Source organism: Nematolebias whitei, chromosome 19 (genome assembly GCF_014905685.2).
Source record: "Nematolebias whitei isolate Nwh7 chromosome 19, NemWhi1, whole genome shotgun sequence".
NCBI classification, from domain to species: domain Eukaryota; kingdom Metazoa; phylum Chordata; class Actinopteri; order Cyprinodontiformes; family Rivulidae; genus Nematolebias; species Nematolebias whitei.
In genome coordinates, this window is record NC_056516.1 from 15,289,979 (window position 1) to 15,310,017 (window position 20,039).

Here is a 20,039-nt window from a genome sequence, read left to right on the forward strand (position 1 = left end):
GATGCCCCCTGGTTTGATGCCACAGCTTCGACTTCATGCTGCCCGTGGTCTGTCCATGTTTGGAAGCACCTATCTGTGCGAACAGTTTTTTTCCATAATGAATCTGAACAAAAACAAGCACAGATCACGCCTCACGGATGACAACCTCCATGCTGTTCTACGCATTGCCTCAGCACAGGACCTAAAGCCAGACATTGACACACTGGCAACGGGAAAACGGTGTCAGACATCTGGTCAGAAAAACACAGGTTAGCATTTTTTTTGAAAACTAAAATATAATAAAATGTAATTCAACCAAGAAGAAGAACAGTTAAACTGTGTGCAATTTAATGATTGTGCTTGCATTTTGTTTTGTGTTTATCATTTTCAGAACATGATCAATCGATAGTAGAGAGAGAATCCACTTGGTGTGTTCAAGGACAGGCAGCATCTCCTCATCAAAGACTAACCAAAAAACTTGAGTAATATAGTTGTGAACTGAGTCAACCTTTATTTTGTTTTTTTAGTTGATTACATATTATTTATGTATAGCTGCTGTTGTAATTATTTAATGTTTGCAGGTCTTATGTGTGTATGCAGGCCAATTGTTGTCATCAAACCATCAGTTGGATGCAAGGCTGTGTGTAGCCTTCTTTTGTAAAATGCTACATGTGTCATACATGTTCTTTGCAGCTCAGTTTTAGGATGTCTTCAAAGCTATTTGACTATTTGTTATTTTTCTTTATTCACTTGAACAGTTTGATCCTTCATTAATGGAGTTATGTGGGTTTTCATAAGCTGACAAAATTTTAAAGGATTTATGTTAGAGCAACAAGCAAACATATGTTTTCTATGCAACTGTAATTGTCACTTGAATAAGTTATAATAAATAATGAGTTATTTAACATTAAGGAGTAGTTACATTTTATTTTACATTACATTACATTACATTTAGTTACATTTTTAAGTTACATCTGGCCCTTTAAGGACAGCCATTATGCTGATGTGGCCCTCGGTGAAAATGAGTTTGACACCCCTGATCTAAGGATACCCCAGACTTCAGAAAGTTTTAAGGAAGGACTGAATACCTTTTTATTTGAACGATTTTATAGTATATAAAGGTATTTTTAATCTGCTGTTTATAGTTTGTTTACTTTTTTAAACATTTTTAGTCATTTTTTTTGTCCGTGTTTTATTCTCTCTATCCATCCATCCATTTTCTTTACCCGCTTATTCCATTTTGGGTCACGGGGGTCGCTGGTGCCCATGTCCAGCAATCACTGTGCGAGGGGCGGGGTACACCCTGGACGGGTCGCAAGTCCATCACAGGGACACATAGAGACAAACAACCATTCACTTTCTCACTCACACCTAGGGACAATTTAGAGTTACCAATCAGCCTAACATGCATGTTTTTGGTCTGTGGGAGGAAACCGAAGTACCTGGAGAAAACCAGTGCATGCACAAAGAAAACATGCAAACTCCACCCAGAAAGGTCCCCAGCCGGGATATGAACTGGCGACCTACTTGCTGTGAGGCAGCAGCTCTACCAACTGCGCCACCGTGCCACCTACTCCATAAACAAAACAGAAGAGAAAGAAAATATTGTAAAACTGACTGAGGCATTACTAAGATTTGAAATGTTTAAAATCCAAAGGATGCAGTAGAAGCTCCAGTCCACTTCTAATACCGAGTTTCTGCTTCTGAATTACTACCAGAGTTGATTAACAGAGTTCTTGTCAATACCAGGTAGAGGATGAAACATATCCTCTCCTGTCAATAAAGCAGGTGCAACTGAGCCAAGAAAGAAACAAGAAGAGCATCAACTGTATAGACGGAGATGGGGTAAGCATGTGGTGCCTGCCTCCAGTTGGAGATATTAAGAACAGTGCAGGAGTTTTAGATGTGAGAGCAGATAAAGAGCAAGCTTGGAGAAATGAAAAGGGAATAATTCATGACGGTGAAGGAGAGGGTGACAGGCTGAATCCAGGCCCAAACAGGATTTGGTATTTCTGCTTATGTCAGCCTCTGCTCATTTGATCATTTCAATACCAAAGTGCAACATTTCCTTGTTATATCCCCCAGCCTGCCCCACAGGCCCAATTAAAACTGGGAAACACATTTGCCTTTTTTTCTTTAGTTTCTTTAACATCTTGCTCAGCTCAGTATTCGCACAGTTTTGTTTCCTGCTTCCTCTTTCACTTTCTTTGAATTTTCCTCAGCATTTCAGTCCTCTCACTGGTAGTTGGCAAGGGAGAGCCACTTCAAGCCTTTCACTGTACTGGATCCTATACTGTAAGACGAGACACAGCAAAGGACTCCCTACATCTTAAATACCACACTGACCTTTTGCAAACAGATGAAATGACTACTGTTTAATGATGAATAGGAAACCTTGTAATTTGCCGTGCACTCTTTATGTCATAAGTGAATATGGAGGAACTCTCCTTTGTACAGCACAAAGCACCAAGAAGTTAAATTTCATTAGCACCGAGCTGAAAGTCCATTTAGACAGAAACATTTTCTTCAGCACGACACAGCAATCTGAGTGTCTGAATGGGAGATATAGTATGTATTGACTCCTTTGGGCCAAACCAAAATGTTAAAAAATTTATTTAACAAATTTAGAAAAAAAATAAATCTTTGTGATGCCATTGAAGCAAGTAAAAAAAAACAGCTACTAGGGGGCACAAGCCATTGTATGGCTTGGAGTGAGAACAGAGGATGCAGAAGACAGAGTAAGATGGAGGAGGATGACTCACTGTGGCACCCCTGAAAAGGGAAAAGCCGAATGAAGAAGAAGAAGAAGATTGAAGCAAGTCAATGATTTTTTTGGTGAGATTTCAGCATCTACTTAAAAAAAGGAAATAATCTTGGCACAGACTTTGGTGAGGAATTACTATGACATCTGTGCCTCAAGCAAACAAATTTAAGGGTCTAAGAGTCTGGTTCACAAGTGATGGCCTGGTGGAGAAGATGGGGCCACTAATGGAGACTTTGCATTCTCTCCATTGGCTCTCTGTCAAATTCAGTATATAATTCAAAATTTTACTTATAACATATAAAGCTCTCAACTACTTAGCTCCATCTTATATTACATATTTTATTGTTCCATATTTTCCTAACAGACCACTTCACTCTCGAACTGCAGGTTTACTTGTGGTTCCTAGAGTTTCCAAAAGCAGAATGGGAGGAAGATCTTTCAGTCATCAGGCTCCTCTCTTGTGGAACCAACTTCCAGTTTCTGCGCGTGAGGCTGACACATTGTCCAGTTTTAAGACTGGGCTTAAGACTTTCCTTTTTGATAAAGCTTATAATTAGGGTTGGCTTGGGTTTCCTGAGCTATCCCTTATACGCTGCTATTGGTTTACACTGCTGGATGACAAACTGATCACATTTCTTCAGTCTGCTACTGTCTTTACTTACTCTACCTGTTTGTATTTGTAATTATTTATATCTTAACAAGTTTTTTGTCTTTCTTCCAATAAAGGGTACACCTGGACCTACCATTCTGTGTTTGTCTGTTTCTACTTCCTGTCCTCTCAAACCCAGCTGGTCGAAACAGATGACCACTCATCCTGAGCCAGGTCCTGATGGAGGTTTCTTCCTGTTCAAAGGGAGTTTTTCCTTTCCGCTGTCTCCTTTGTGCTTCATCAGGATGAGTGACTGTGACGAAGTGAAGATTCAGCACAATCTGCTGCTTCCCTAACTTATAGCATAGATACAGTGCCTTGCGAAAGTATTTGTCCCCCTTGAACTTTTCAACCTTTTGCCACATTTCAGGCTTCAAACATAAAGATATAACATTTAAATTTTTTGTGACGAATCAACAACAAGTGGGACACAATCGTGAAGTGGAATGAAATTTATTGGATGTGTCAAACTTTTTTAACAAATAAAAAACTGAAAAGTGGGGCGTCTAATATTATTCCGCCCCCTTGCGTTAATACTTTGTAGCGCCGCCTTTTGCTGCAGTTCCAGCTGCAAGTCTCTTGGGGTTTGTCTCTATCAGTTTTGCACATGGAGACACTGACATTCTGCCCATTCTTCTTGTAGAACAGCTCGAGCTCAGTGAGGTTGGATGGAGAGCGTTTGTGAACAGCAGTCTTCAGCTCTTTCCACAGATTCTCGATTGAATTCAGGTCTGGACTTTGACTTGGCCATTCCAACACCTGGATACATTTATTTGTGAACCATTCCATTGTAGATTTGGCTTTATGTTTTGGATCATTGTCTTGTTGGAAGATAAATCTCCGTCTCAGTCTCGGGTCTCTTGCAGACTCAAACAGGTTTTTTTCCAGAATGGTCCTGTATTTGGCCCCATCCATCTTCCCATCAATTCTGACCATCTTCCCTGTCCCTGCTGATGAAAAGCAGGCCCAAACCATGATGCTGCCATCACCATGTTTGACAGTGGGGATGGTGTGTTCAGGGTGATGAGCTGTGTTACTTTTACTCCTTCCATTTCAATATGATTGCTTGCACAGTGCTCTTTGGGATGTTTAAAGCTTGGGAAATCTTTTTGTACCCAAATCCGGCTTTAAACTTCTCCACAACAGTATCTCGGACCTGCCTGGTGTGTTCCTTGGTCTTCATGATGCTCTCTGCACTTTGAACAGAACCCTGAGACTATCACAGAGCAGGTGCATTTATACAGAGACTTGATTACACACAGGTGGATTCTATTTATCATCATCAGTCATTTGGGACAACATTGGATCATTCATAGATCCTCACTGAACTTCTGGAGTGAGTTTGCTGCACTGAAAGTAAAGGGGCCCAATAATATTGCACGCCCCACTTTTCAGTTTTTTATTTATTGAAAAAGTTTGACACATCCAATAAATTTCATTCCATTTCACAATTGTGTCCCACTTGTTGTTGATTCTTCACAAAAATTTTTAATTTTATATCTTTATGTTTGAAGCCTGAAATGTGGCAAAAAGGTTGAAAAGTTCAAGGGAGCAAAATACTTTCACAAGGCACTGTATAACACAGATAACTTTAACTAATTGGCTTTTTTATGTATGTGATTGTTTCTGTACAGTTCTCTGAGATAACTTCTGTTGTGACTTGGCACTATGGAAATAAGCTGAATTGAATTAAATGCATTGTGAATGTTTTGGCATTGGTCTATCATGGTGGAGAAGAGCCAAATAGAACAGCTCTGGATTTACTGGTCAGTCTACTTTTCAGTCCTTGTGGTCTTGAATTATGGATCATGATTGAACAAACAGGGCAGCACGGTGGCGCAACTGGTAGAGCAGCTGCCTCTCAGCGAACAGGTTCCTGGTTCAAACCCCGGTCCAGGAGCCTTTCTGGGTGGTGTTTGCATGTTCTCTCCGTGCATGCGTGGGTTTTCTCCGGGTACTCCGGTTTCCTCCCACAGACCAAAAACATGCATGTTAGGCAGATTGGTAACTCTAAATTGTCCCTAGGTGTGAGTGAGAGAGTGAATGGTTGTTTGTCTCGTTTGTCTCTATGTGGCCCTGTGATGGACTTGAGACCTGTCCAGGGTGTCCCCCGCCCCTCGCACAGTGATTGCTGGACATGGGCACCAGCGACCCCCGTGACCCAAAATGGAATAAGCGGGTAAAGATAATGGATGGATGGATGGATGGGATAAGATTATATTTTTTAAAAATCGATGTATTTTAAATATCTTCAAACTTAAATACAATACTCCACAAAAACATATGCCAAGAAACCCGGGCTGCAGAGCAAGAGTTAGCATGGATGTTAACTTAACAATGAAAATGCTACAGAGAAGCTAACATGATTAGCATTGTGTTTATGCAAAAGATAGACGTTTCATCACAGGTTTCACATCAATTATATGTGAAGAGGACATGTCCCCCTCACATTTAAAAATATTCATTTGGACACCCACCCACACACACATTTACCATGAAATAGTAGTTCACTCAGCACTGTTTCTACATGTCACTACGTGAGTGCAGCTACAGCGTGCACTCTCAGGACATTATTACATGCAATGTTCCCTCAGTGCGGACTGAATTAGGCAAAAGGGCCTTCTCCTACTCCGCTCCTGTTTCCTGGAATATCTTGCAAAAAGATCTGAAGCTCTCGACCTTGACCTCTCTAAGTGACTTCAAACATCTGCTAAGTTCATGGCAATAACCAATGCAGACATGTTCCTGTTTTTAGTATTGACCGGACTGGGTGTATTCTACATCACTTTACAATATAGCTGCTTTTATTTTGTTTTTTAATATAATTTTCTCTCATTTATTTTTCCCAATTTATATGCTTTTGTAGTATGACATATCCTGAGATATATTCATACTGTTAAAACGGATTCTTTCATTTTTCTGGACTGTATAACATGCGTGCATTGAATTTAATAAAATGTGGACGTGAGACGTTAATTATCTTTGACTCACCAAACGAGTGGGTCATTTATTAACAGAATCAAGTTTAACACATCACACATTTACATTAATTGGCAATAATTGAAAATAACGACAGCTTATTAATCAGTTTTACAGGAGTGAGAACAATACGGCGATTGTTTCCTCACTTTCAGCAGAACAGCAGACATCAAATCACACGGCGGTGATTGAAAACTTTGCTTCAGACATTTCTAAAAATATCTGTAATGATTTTTAGCAGATAGAAGAATTTTAAAGATGAAGTTTAGAGGAAGGGAGATGGTGTGTGTATGAGTGAAAAGTGTTGACAGAACGACACCCTCCATCCGACCCAGCTTTCCTCGGTACGCTCAGTAGTGGACTAGACTCATTACCTCTCTGACGATGAATCAGCTGAAGAGGAGCTCCAGTTAACGCTACCGTTCCAGCGTCTCCGTAGGATGGCAGAGATATATCCGGAGTGGTGACGGGACTTCGTCAACAACAGTTCACCTCAACGAGTGGACTTCACATGAGTGGGGTTCGTCAGAGTTCCACTCAGAGGTGGAAGATGTTATAATCCCAATACTCGGAAGAGCCTTAAATCATGGCTGGACTTCTGTCCTCCCAAACGAGTGGAGCTGCAAACTCTCCACTCGACTCCAACGGCAACCTGGGTTGAACTAGGAAGTACCAACATTTAAAGGGCTCTATTTCTGGTTCATTTGGGAGTTTCTGATTGGCCGATGGACCAAAACAGAGGTGTGTTTTGTGATGTAAGGTGTTATGAAAAGTCAAGGAAAAGATTAAGATTGTTTAAGAACAGACAAAGAGATATTACGAAGAAACCAGACTTCGTGGAGTCCCTTCTCCCAGTATCTTGCTGTAAAAGTTAAACATGACATTTCTTTTCAGTAAACTTTCAGTTGACCGAAACTTGAACTTTGACACACTTACAACTTCGCTCATTGAAGACAGAAAATCAAGAAATGCATATTAACCTGATTTCTTCTTTGAATGAGGATTAAGAATCATTATACTGTTTCACAGTTAATTAAAATGATTAGTTCACTTCAACATTTAAAAATGGTTTGAACTAAAACACAATTTGATTATCAAAACATTTGTAAAATAGTAATGATCGTAGAGAATTGTCCCTTTTTACTTGATTAATTCAAGAAAGAAAGTCTCAGGATGGGTCAACCTGTATTTCTGGATGCAAATCAATGAAATGACAGTTCTGTCCCAAATGGTCCTAAGGTCAAGGTTTTGAGATCAGGCTTAGTTCACTACACTTTCTTTTATGATTGTCTATGGTTGTCATCAGTCTTTGTTAAAATCAGGTCTCTCTTGTAAATGAGTCCTTGAGGCTCAATTAAACTAACCGTATAAATAAATGTTGACTGTTTCTATTTCTTCATGAGCAAATCCATTCCACTTGATTAATAGGAGAACACAAACCACTAAAAGTCCACTCTGAGTTTTCCTGGTCACCTACAACAACTCACCACAGAGCATAGGTCACTTAGCTTGGTAGGGTGCTCATTTCTGAGGGGTTTTTGTCAATGGGGTGGGGGTAAGAGGGAGAGACATCTCTGTTTTGCATGCTAGCTTAGCGCTACGTTAGTGCTGGCAATTACTGCCCTGGATGTGTGTGGGTGGTGGTGGGGATATGATGCATGACAGAAGCAAAGCTCTACTTCTATAGCATCTTAGCTAGCACATTTGTTTTGCCCACTGCTAGCTTAGCGCTACGTTAGAGCCGGTAGTTGTCGACCAGTGTGTGGGGGTGGGGTGGGGGTGGGAATGGGGGTGGGGGGGTAGGATGTGTGAGAGAAGTGGAGCATGCTTTATTCACACAAGGAGAGCTGTTGGCCAGACTACTTCTTTTGCCATGCTCTCTAAAATAGTTATTGATTCAAGTGTTTACTTATGCAGGTACACACAGATGTTTAACAACCTGTTAAAATACACCAGAATTAGGGCTTTAACAGACTACTCGAGTAATCTACACATCAATTTCTAGGACATCTATTGAGTTGTTAAATTTCACTTCGAGTATTCGTAGTGACATCATTACGTCGCAGTTACATCATTGTGTCATGTGATCCGCACCGGGTGCGGGCTACAAAATGGATTCCTTCAAGCAGACAGATGGAGCAGAGCAGGCCCAGTCTTGGCAAACAGGTAGAAATGCATCAGTAGTATGGAAATATTTCACTAAAGATGAATCTTCCGGTTCAACTACCGTAAGGAAACAGAAAATGAATCAACTTCCTGACTTTTTGGAGCTCGTTGCAAACCGGTGTTACACCATATTCTGTGACCACTGTACATTGTGACTGTAGGGGGCGGTGTTGCATGCACTGTTGCAGGTCACAGAATATGGTGTAACACTGGGTCCAATGACCAAACCAGAACCAGCTTCCTCTGACCTTGTTTCACAAACAAATAGCAAAAAATATTAATCTTTAAACCTATTAAAAAAACCTGTAAACATATTAAAAACTAAACCTAATGTGCACCACAGCTGGCGGTGGTGCGGGGTGGTCGACCGCCCCACTGTTTTTAGTTTAGTTTTTTTACGTGTCGCACGTTTCTTTCACTTTTGCAGCTTAATAATAACAACTAATAGTTTAGTTTTTCCTATGACTTATTTGCAGTATGATAAATGGTAGGAGCACAATATATGCTCCCGATGTTTTGTTGGCCTTTTTTGTAAATAATTACTTTTTTTTTGCCATTTTATTTATTTATTTTTGCATCTTGAGATCCGATGATGTCATCAACTACTCGAGTTCTACTCAAGTTTTATTATGTTAATGTCGAGTTTAAAAATTTTGTAGTCGTTCAACCCCTAACCAGAATGCAGGAAATGGCATCCACTTTATTCTAAATTTTATGGGGGAGGACCCCCAGACCCCCTCACCAGTGTCTCCCACCCACATTACAAATGCTTCTGATGCCAATGCGTTTCATAGACATGATATGATCACTTCAGCTATTTTTTACTGACATACAGTTTCCAGGGTTCAGTGAAGAAAAATATGAAAACAGATGTAAAAACAAACAGCTTTACAGCCACATTGTTTCTACTACATGAAGCTACAGTGACACTGCTTGGACAAAGCACCGTGTAGCAACTACTGTGGTGACGCTAAGTGGGAGCACAAACGTAACAATGTAAAATTTTGTCATTTAAAAAAACATTCAAAATGGATTCAATGTTGGCAATGTAATGCACCCCAAAAATTGTTTTACCTCTCCCTAATAAACTGTTTGTTTGAATTCATGTAAAAGTCTCCCTAATTTACAATGCAGATATTTATTAAATGGATTTTGTATACAAGGAAACACACACAAAAGTTCATGTAAATCTATATAAATGGTAGCCTATGTGGATTCTGACCCATGCTGTCTTATGATCTTTTGTCTAGTTTGTCCATCTATTGTGATCTTACTATCTACACACTAAGTGTTCTCACATTGGGCTTGAAGTACTGCAGGGACCTAAACACTGATCGCAGAGAAATGACACCAAAGCCCAAGTATTTGTTCTCTGATAGTAACTCACTGAAAGAGCTTATTTGTTCTAAAAGCAGTGCTTTCCCCTCAGGTGTGAGGTGATAAATGAGCAAAAGCAAAGAGGATGATTACCTGCCCACATGACGAGCACCACAACTATGATGATGAGTTCTCCAGCCCTCAGCTGGGCCTGACCCACCTCCTCCATCATCACCTCATCTGGAAAGAGAACACACACATAGAAACACACGAGTAGAGTCAACAAAAATATTATAGAAAACACTGCAGTTCATTGTCCAGAAGAGTGAATGTGAAGCTTCCATCCCCCTAAAACTCTGCAGGGAAAGATAAAAGAACCAAACAGGGTGACATGAGGGCGGAGAGTCTGACAAAGGTAAATTCTCCACTCTGGTTGGTGTAATTAAAGCTAAAAGAGAGCAGCGGTCTGCAGAGATGGAGAACTGGACCCCTACCCCATCACTCACTGGGTTTCCCTTGCTGACAGTGTTCTGGCAGCTGCAGCATAACACCAATCACAGGCTTAAAGGTTGGAACACAGTCTGAGTTACAACCTCTCTGACTCTGTTGTCGAGCTTTGTGCTTTTTCCTTTACCCTGCTGGTCAAACTGTGTCACTTATCCAGCCAGAGCCTGCCTGGCTTGGCTTTGTCGATTATCTAGGTGAAACAGAATATTGTTGTCACTGTTTTGTCTGCACTTGAAATTTGTGCTGATATCCTCAGAAGGAGTTGATCACACTGGTAGAAGGTAGCTGGTATTAAAAGATCTGTTGCAATGTAAAAACATATTCCTGGTGCTGGCTTTCTGGTGTCACAGCAAATAAAGTCATCAAGTTAAATGACGGTTTATTCATTTTACTAACAGCAGAAGAAGGTGCTACATTTAACTTCTTCTTTTTCTTCTTCTTTCGGCTTTTCCCTCTTCAGGGGTCGCAACAGCGAGTCATCCTCCTCCACCTCACTCTGTCCTCTGCATCCTCTGTCCTCACTCCAACTACCTTCATGTCCTCTCTAACTGCATCCATATATCTCCTATTTGGCCTTCTCCTGACACGTTTCCCTCCTCGTGGTCTTCAACTAACAGTAGCATAATTTCTGCCGGCACCCTGTTTGTCAACAGCACTGGTGGCGGTCGTTGTTAACCCGGGCCTCAACCGATCTGGTATGGTTTTGCTTTGATGAACTCGCATTATGGTTTTGGCAAAAGTGTTTTACATCGGATACCATTCCTGACACAACCCTCACTATTTACCCGGACTTGGGGCCGGCACAAGAGATACACTGGCTTGTGCTCCCTAGTGGCTGGTTTAAGGTGCTACATTTAACAAATATAAATAAATAAAGGCTTATGATTCCTTGTCAATTCCTTGGTCAAAGGAAAAGTTTACAAGTCTGTCTGGATAAGATTAGGAATGAGATCATCAGAGCTACAGCACAGGTTGAACAACTGGGACATAAAGTTAGAGAGACCAGACTAAGATGGTTTAGACATGTCCAGAGGAGGGACAGTGGGTATATTGGTAGAAGGATGTTAGAAATGCTGCTGCCAGGGAAAATACAAAGAGGAGATATATATAGATGCAGTTAGAGAGGACATGGAGTAGATGGAGTGAGGACAGAGGATGAAGAGGACAGAGTGAGATGGAGGAGGATGACTCGCTGTGGCGACCCTTGAAGAGGGAAAACCTGAAAGAAGAAGAAGACTCCTTGAAGGAATGCATATCGTGCATCCCCTTACCTTCAAAGGTCTTACACAAACATCTCCTACAATTGTTAACGCTCAGAGTATGTGTTGGGGATGAGTCTCAGCTGCTACCATACCAAATTGTAGGTCAGTATATGTACAACTGACTCAATTACTTCTTTTTTTGGTGTGTGTGTGTGTTTGCAAAGTTTTATCAGCTGCGATGATTGCGCTGAAGTGAGATGGCTTCAAATGTTAATCAGTTATAAAGGTACAATCGTTGATTATGAGTGTTTCATTAAAATGTGTCCACTTGTTCTTCATATATTTTGCTAATAGACAGACAAATGAGCACACACACAAGCAATTACACAATCGTCTGCTGCCATGAAAGGTGGCCAATAGTTAGACGTTAAAATAAAGGGTTTAGTGAGTACATCTAATATTCATTACAACTGCTCTATAGGATGGACAAAAATCTGATTTATTTTTCAAATGATGGATGAGTAATGCAGCACAGATGCTTTGTGACAGCCCTCATATCACATTACCAGTGATATAAGTTCAAGCAGTCACTCTAAAAGCTAAATGCCAACTCCTTTATTTACAATACGACTAGTTCCAGGTCCTGGACTTATTGATGTGCCCCCCAGGAGTTGAATGGCATTTTCAAAACACTTCAGGACCCAGCCTTGTCTGGATGGATTCATAGTGGTGTCTCCACATGTCTATGGTCTGGCATACTATTGGGTCTCCTGTTACCATGGTGATCTTTCTGAGCCTCAGGTCTGACAGAAGTGGTGGGTTTAATACACTTTAAAAGGTGGATAATAAATGTTTTTTGTTGCGAGGGCAGACCTTTGGCACAGGAGACATGAAGCTGAAGCTTCCAAAGAAATCCGGGGAGAAAATGACAGCTGTGTGGGTGTTAAGTCATCTTGTCAGCATTGAGGACATCAAATGTGAAATGTAAGTAGCTGATACTAAGCCTCTGGAGAAAAGCAATAAATAAATATTGGTTAATATTGTAGTGAGTCACGTGAGGTACGTGTCACTTGTTGTATGACAAATATGAATTATATATGCATACAATATTCACGAGTTCTTCATTTTTCTGACTGTAAATGTCGTGCATTGAATTTAACAGAAATGTAACGAGAGACGTTGTTTATCTTTGACCCATCAAATGAATGGAATCATTTATTTTCAGAATCAAAGTTTAACATCAAACATTTACATTAATTTGGCAAAATATGAAAATAATAACAGACAGTTTCACAGAAAATGAACTTCAAATCACTCGGCGGTGATTTGAGGACTTTGCTTAAGATATTTCTAAAATATCTGTACTGATTTATGAGAGAGAGGTGGGTTTTAGAGTGAAAGGAGATTATCTTACAGAGAACTGTGTGAGGGAAGTTTAATCTGTTTAACCAGAAATTGCACGCTCCGTCAGATCTCCAGCCCGTCCACGGTACACTTTAGTCGAAGAAGAAGCCTTTACCTGGTTTGACGATAGATCAGCTCAGTAAGCATCCTTCAGACTGTTTCCAGCGCCTCCGTTAAGCACAGCTAAAAATCCTCGGAGAGTCGTGCGTGGTTAGCTCAAAACAGACTTATAATCCCAAACGTCCCTGGTTCTTCATAACTCCAAACTCTTCATAACCGGCTGCACTCTCAATCTGCTCATTCTGTTGGACTATCGGACCTGTTGTCAGCTCTCATTCCAACATCTCTCAGAACTCTCATTCTCTTGGAATTCTGGAATCCATAATTCTCTCTTCCTTCTCTTCTCTATGAACTGAGAAGTTGCCACATTTTATTTGGGTCGACTTCCTGTTCAATTTAGAGCTTTCTGATTCGTGGAAGGACCAGAAAGAGGAGTGGATTTGTGACGTAAGATGTTATCATAAGTCAAGGATTGTTTACAACATACAGAAAAGATTATTGCAGCAACAGCAGACTTCGTGGAGTCTCACACTTTGTAATCTTTTCAAATAGTAAAACATGACATTTTTCTCGGTAAACATTTTAGTTGACCGAAAACCAACCTTTAACATACTTACGACAGCTTGCTCATTTCAGACAGAAAATCAAGAAAGGCATATTCAGGTGATTTCTTCTCTGAATGAGGAACAAAAATCATTACTTACTGTTTATGTAAAATAAAAATTAGTAGTTCTTTTCAACCTGTAAAGCATTGAGTGAACTAACACAATTTGATTATCAAAACATTTGTAAGACAGTAATGATTATAGAGGATTGTCTTTTCTGCTTGATTAATTCAAGAAAGAAAGTTCATCAGATGGTTCAGACTTATTCAGATCAATGAAAATAACAGTCTCTGTCCATCTGGTATATTTGAGGTCATCTGGTTCACTACAATATACTTAGAATTTCTTTAGTATTCTTGAATTAGCTTAACAGCTTTTGATTATGAGTCCTGTAATGATCAAAGCTTATTATATCATTCATGATAATCTAACTTCTTCACTGGCAGGCTGTTCATTTGTCTCGTAATCCACTTTGCTTTTAGTCAAAAAAATCAATGTATGACCAAAACACTGAAATAAAATACATTGAGTAGTACTTATGCAAATTCGGAGTGTGCATATCAGCTCCTCCTCAAGGTGTGTGTAATTTCAGTTTCATCTTCTGTATCAGGCCTATCGGCTGCCGACTGTGCACAGGTTAGATTACAGGACTGAACAAATGCTGCTCACCTATACCTCATTTGCCTTAGTAAAACTGCAAACTTCAACACAAAGAGAAGCACTGAATATAAAGAAAACTGAGTTTGACTATTAGCAAGAGGAAAACCACAGGAAGACATTAATAAATTTAGTGGTATCTCTACAGAGTGAGGGAAGAACGGAGCGTGAGACTGACAGACAGATTGGTGCAGCGTCTGCGGTATTGTGGACTCTGTGCCGGTCTGTTGTGGTGAAGAGGGAGCTGAGCTGCAAGGCAAAGCTCTCTGTTTACTGGTCGGTCTATGTTCCTACCCTCACCTATGGTCATGAACTCTGGGTAGTGACCGAAAGAATGAGATCATGAATACAGGCGGTTGAAATTAGTTTCCTCCACAGGGTAGTTGAACTCTCCTTTAGAGATAGGCTGAGAAGTTCAGTCATCTGGGAGATACTCGGACTAGAACCGCTGCTCCTTCACATTGAGATGAGCAGGTTGTGGTGGTTCGGGCATCAGGTAAGGATGCTTCCTGGTTCTGCGCCTCCCTAGGGTGCTTGAGGCATGTCCAACTGGGAGGAGATCCCCGGGAAGACCCAGGACATGCTGGAGAGATTATGTCTCTCAGTTTGCCTGGGAATGCCTTGGAGTCCTCCCAGAAGAGCTGGAAGTGGTGGCTGTGGAAAGGGATGTCTGGTCAGTCCTGAGAAAACTGCTACCCCCGAGACGTGACATCGGGACAAGAGGAGGATAATGGATGAATGGATGGATGCATGGATGGTGCCTCTACAGTTCATATAAACAGTGCTTCATTTCTCATAAAAAGTGGTCAGTCAAAAGCAATTGTCTGATGTATTATTGCATACCTTTAGTATGTGATAAACATGCCATGGGGTAGTTTGGTGTCATTGTGTGCACCACACTGAACATGGAGCAGAGAAATCAAAGGTGAGAGCTGACTGAAGAGCTCCAAGAAGAAGAAAAAGAAAAAAAGAGATATTTGTTTTAAAGTTAAAGTCTACAAGACCATCTGTAAGCATTTTCATGTTCCTGTGACCACAGCTGCTGTTATTATTAAAAAGTATCCAGTTCATGAGACTGTAGCCGATCTCCCAGGAAGTGGACGCAAGAGGAAATGCAAACCCGGGTTTATCAGATGAATTGTGTGGATGGTAAAAAAAAAAAGAGCCAAGAAAATTATCCAAAACTATTCAAGCTCAAATCCAACGTCAATGTGTGTTACTTTCTGATCCCACCGAGTTATATTTTGAGTCATAATAGACTCCATGAAAGAAGACCCGCAGGGCTTCACTGTTGACAGAAAAACACAAAAAAAACATCTAGGAATTTGCCAAAATGCAAGTTGACAAGTTCTAAAGACTCTGGGACCGATGAGACAAATCAAAGTTTTAACTTCAGTCTAAATAGTTTTTCTTTTTTCATTATTATTATTGTGAAAAGGTATCAATGAATCTATTCACGTCGTGTTTGTTTGGGGAATTAAAATACGTGTTTTACTTACCACTCAGACCTGGGAATGATGTCACACCTAAATCACTGAATTCTTTTACAAGCTAGGATAACTATTGTCAGTAGTACAAGTATGTATTTTTTTGTATTCTATGCAACATGTTTCAAATAAAAGTTATAATTATTTATATATACAACAGAGTCAATATGATAAAAGCCAACAGGAAATCTAAATAAAGAATGTTTGACTGTGGCTATCACCACTTTTCATACACAGTGCTGCCGTATTCGGTTCAGAAGTCTGCTCCATAGATAATTAATGTTATTAAATTACTTTTTATATATGTAAATGTTTTTGTTCAGTGCCCTGAGATAACTTCAGCTGTGACTTGGCGCTATATAAATAAACTAAATTGAATTGAAAAGTCAGGGTTGATCAGGAACCTCCAAATTTACAAGTTGAATTCAAGGGATGTTCCAACTGATTTATGCAACATGAAATTCAAAATTTCCAACTCCTGAGTACATATGAAATGTATCAGTATTGTTAGATAATTTACTATGATCTTTTTTTTTATTTTTCCACTTCAGAGACACCTTGGAGTCACTGAGGAGAAAGATGTGTTCCGTATTTTTTTACGAGACTGCAGACAAATCAGCTCGTTCGTTCTATCAGACTGGAGTCAAAATGTAATAAAAAATTGAATAAAGAAGATCTAAAGACAATACTTAAATTAATGTTAACATCTGAAGGATTCACAATAGCTCAGTGAACTGCAAAAAATAAAACTTGCAGACGCTTTCAATAGGATGTAGTTATTAGACACCTGCATATATATTTTTTAAACATATAAAATAAATCTGATCTCTCATTGTTAGTTTTAAGAAATAAAAAATCTGTCTAGAAAATGTATACATGCATCGATATTTATTTGGTCTCATGGATACAAAACCTTCAAATATACTGTAGGTTTCCTCCATCACAGGCCTTTATCACCTTGGTTGATGTTTTGCCACAATAAAAGTATCCGAGCATAAAGATTTCTGCCCTATTTCTTGCAATTTCTGTTAGTGGGCAGCAGATGGACAAAATGATAAAGAGACTGGCAGAACTACAGACAAGTTGTGAGCTGGGTTGTGCTGCAGCAACAAATGCAAAGTTGTGTCAGGCTGATTAATACTCGCTTAGAGAAGGAGGAGAGCAGTAATGGCCAAGAGATTCAATCAGGACAGCTAATGAATGCTTCCACCAAATTCATCCATCAAAGTCAGAGCTGCTGAACATCAAGACAAATCATCCCAATAAAAACCTGCATTTTATCACTATACATACATGACAACACACAGCAGAAAAAGTAAATAATATATTAAAAAATGCTTCTTATTATTTGAGTCCATTCATCCAGAGCTGAGAGTGAGCAATTCTAGAGAAGCATATAGGAAAAGGAGGCATCACACAATGATACAGTGCCTTGCGAAAGTATTCGGCCCCCTTGAACTTTTCAACCTTTTGCCACATTTCAGGCTTCAAACATAAAGATATACAATTTGAATTTTTTGTGAAGAATCAACAACAAGTGGGACACAATCGTGAAGTGGAATGAAATTTATTGGATGTGTCAAACTTTTTTAACAAATAAAAAACTGAAAAGTGGGGCGTGCAATATTATTGGGCCCCTTTACTTTCAGTGCAGCAAACTCACTCCAGAAGTTCAGTGAGGATCTATGAATGATCCAATGTTGTCCCAAATGACTGATGATGATAAATAGAATCCACCTGTGTGTAATCAAGCCTCCGTATAAATGCACCTGCTCTGTGATAGTCTCAGGGTTCTGTTCAAAGCGCAGAGAGCATCATGAAGACCAAGGAACACACCAGGCAGGTCCGAGATACTGTTGTGGAGAAGTTTAAAGACGGATTTGGATACAAAAATATTTCCCAAGCTTTAAACATCCCAAAGAGCACTGTGCAAGCAATCATATTGAAATGGAAGGAGTATCAGACCACTGCAAATCTACCAAGACCCGGCCGTCCCTCTAAACTTTCATCTCGAACAAGGAGAAGACTGATCAGAGATGCAGCCAAGAGGCCCATGATCACTCTGGATGAGCTGCAGAGATCTACAGCTGAGGTGGGAGAGTCTGTCCATAGGACAACAATCAGTCGCACACCGCAAAAATCTGGCCTTTATGGAAGAGTGGCAAGAAGAAAGCCATTTCTCAAAGATATCCATAAAAAGTGTTGTTTAAAGTTTGCCACAAGCACCTGGGAGACACACCAAACATGTGGAAGAAGGTGCTCTGGTCAGATGAAACCAAAATCCAACTGTTTGGCCACAATGCAAAACTATATGTTTGATGTAAAAGCAACACAGCTCATCACCCTGAACACACCATCCCCACTGTCAAACATGGTGGTGGCAGCATCATGGTTTGGGCCTGCTTTTTGTCAGCAGGGACAGGGAAGATGGTCAGAATTGATGGGAAGATGGATGGGGCCAAATACAGGACCATTCTGGAAGAAAACCTGTTTGAGTCTGCAAGAGACCTGAGACTTGGAAGGAGATTTATCTTCCAATAAGACAATCGTCCAAAACATAAAGACACATCTACAATGGAATGGTTCACAAATAAATGTATCCAGGTGTTGGAATGGCCAAGTCAAAGTCCAGACCTGAATCCAATCAAGAATCTGTGGAAAGAGCTGAAGACTGCTGTTCACAAACACTCTCCATCCAACCTCACTGAGCTCCAGCTGTTTTGCAACGAAGAATGGGCAAGAATTTCTGTCTCTCGATGTGCAAAACTGATAGAGACAAACCCCAAGAGACTTGCAGCTGGAATTGCAGCAAAAGGCGGCGCTACAAAGTATTAACGCAAGGGGGCCGAATAATATTGCATGCCCCACTTTTCAGTTTTTTGTTTCTTAAAAAAGTTTGACACATCCAATAAATTTCATTCCACTTCACGATTGTGTCCCACTTGTTGTTGATTCTTCTCAAAAAATTAAAATTTTATATCTTTATGTGTGAAGCCTGAAATGTGGCAAAAGGTTGAAAAGTTCAAGGGGGCTGAATACTTTCGCAAGGCACTGTAAAACCCCATGTCTACAAGATATAAGAGCTGACCCCAGCAATCTCATAGAACAAGAACCAATATCAATCATATTGGCAGACACCCAGGAGAGAGTCCCAGGAATTAAGATCTGAATTTCACCAGGACCTGACATGATTTTTACCTACTGGCTACAGAAACTGACTACTCTCCATGAACGCCTATCAGCACAAATGAACCAGCTGCTAATGGAAAGGACCCACCCAGAGTGGTTGACCAAAGGCCAGACAGTTCTGATCAGGAAAGAACCCCAGAAAGAGACAATCCCATCTAACTAACTGAGAATCACCTTCCTCTGATCAACATGGCAGCTCCTATCAGACTTCATAGTGGCTAAGATAAATACACACATGGGTCAATTCCTGAGCAAGGCACAGAAAAAAACTGACGCCAACACCATGGGAGTCAAGCATCAGCTACTGGTTGACAGAACTCTAACTCAAGACTGTAAGACCAGACACCCAAACCTGTGCACTGCCTGGATTGACTACAGGAAAGTACTGTATATGACTTGATGCCAAACCAGAATCCTGGCATGTTTGAAACAGTACATAAAAGGGACACTAATAACCTTCATCAAGAACTGAATGATCATCCATCCATCCTATATATTTATCCGCTTCTTCCATTTTGGGTCGCGGGGGTCACTGGTGTCCATATCCAGCAGTCACGATGTGAGAGGCGGAGGACACTCTGGACAGGTCTCGAGTCCATCAGAGAGACACATAAGAGACAAATGAGACAGACAACCATCCAGAAAGGTCCCTAGCCAGGATTTGAACTGACGACCGTCTTGCTGAGAGGCAACAGTTTTACCAACTACGCCACCATACAGTCCCTCAGTGAACATGTGGAAGACAACTCTAGAGGACAGTTCAAAGCTTTTACAAATTAGCAAGAGCATCAAACACCAAGGTGATGCTCTCTTGTAAGAGGCTCAATAGGAACAAACCTGTGTAAATAAAAGTTGAATGTCTCTACATATCCCAATGCATGCTCAATAATCCTGGTAGAACAGAAAAGTTCATGCTCAATGATAGAGGTAGAAATATCTAGCAAAGTTAAGTCAAGTTCTCTGTACGTATACGTCCAGAGGACTTGACTTAAGATTGTTAGACTTCTGTCTCTGAAACTCCCTCAGTCATATGGTTTGATATATACATATATACACACACACACACATATATAT

At 40.3% G+C, this 20,039-nt stretch overlaps 1 protein-coding gene across 1 annotated transcript in view; it reads right to left on the reverse strand.

The window, feature by feature from the left end:
* Window positions 1–20,039, reverse strand: part of fndc5b (fibronectin type III domain containing 5b) — a 50,226-nt gene that overhangs the window by 3,143 nt on the left and 27,044 nt on the right. The window contains exon 4 of the mRNA XM_037692735.1: window positions 10,008–10,094. Within this exon, the coding sequence (XP_037548663.1) occupies window positions 10,008–10,094 (87 nt within the window). The remainder of the gene's footprint in view (window positions 1–10,007; window positions 10,095–20,039) is intronic.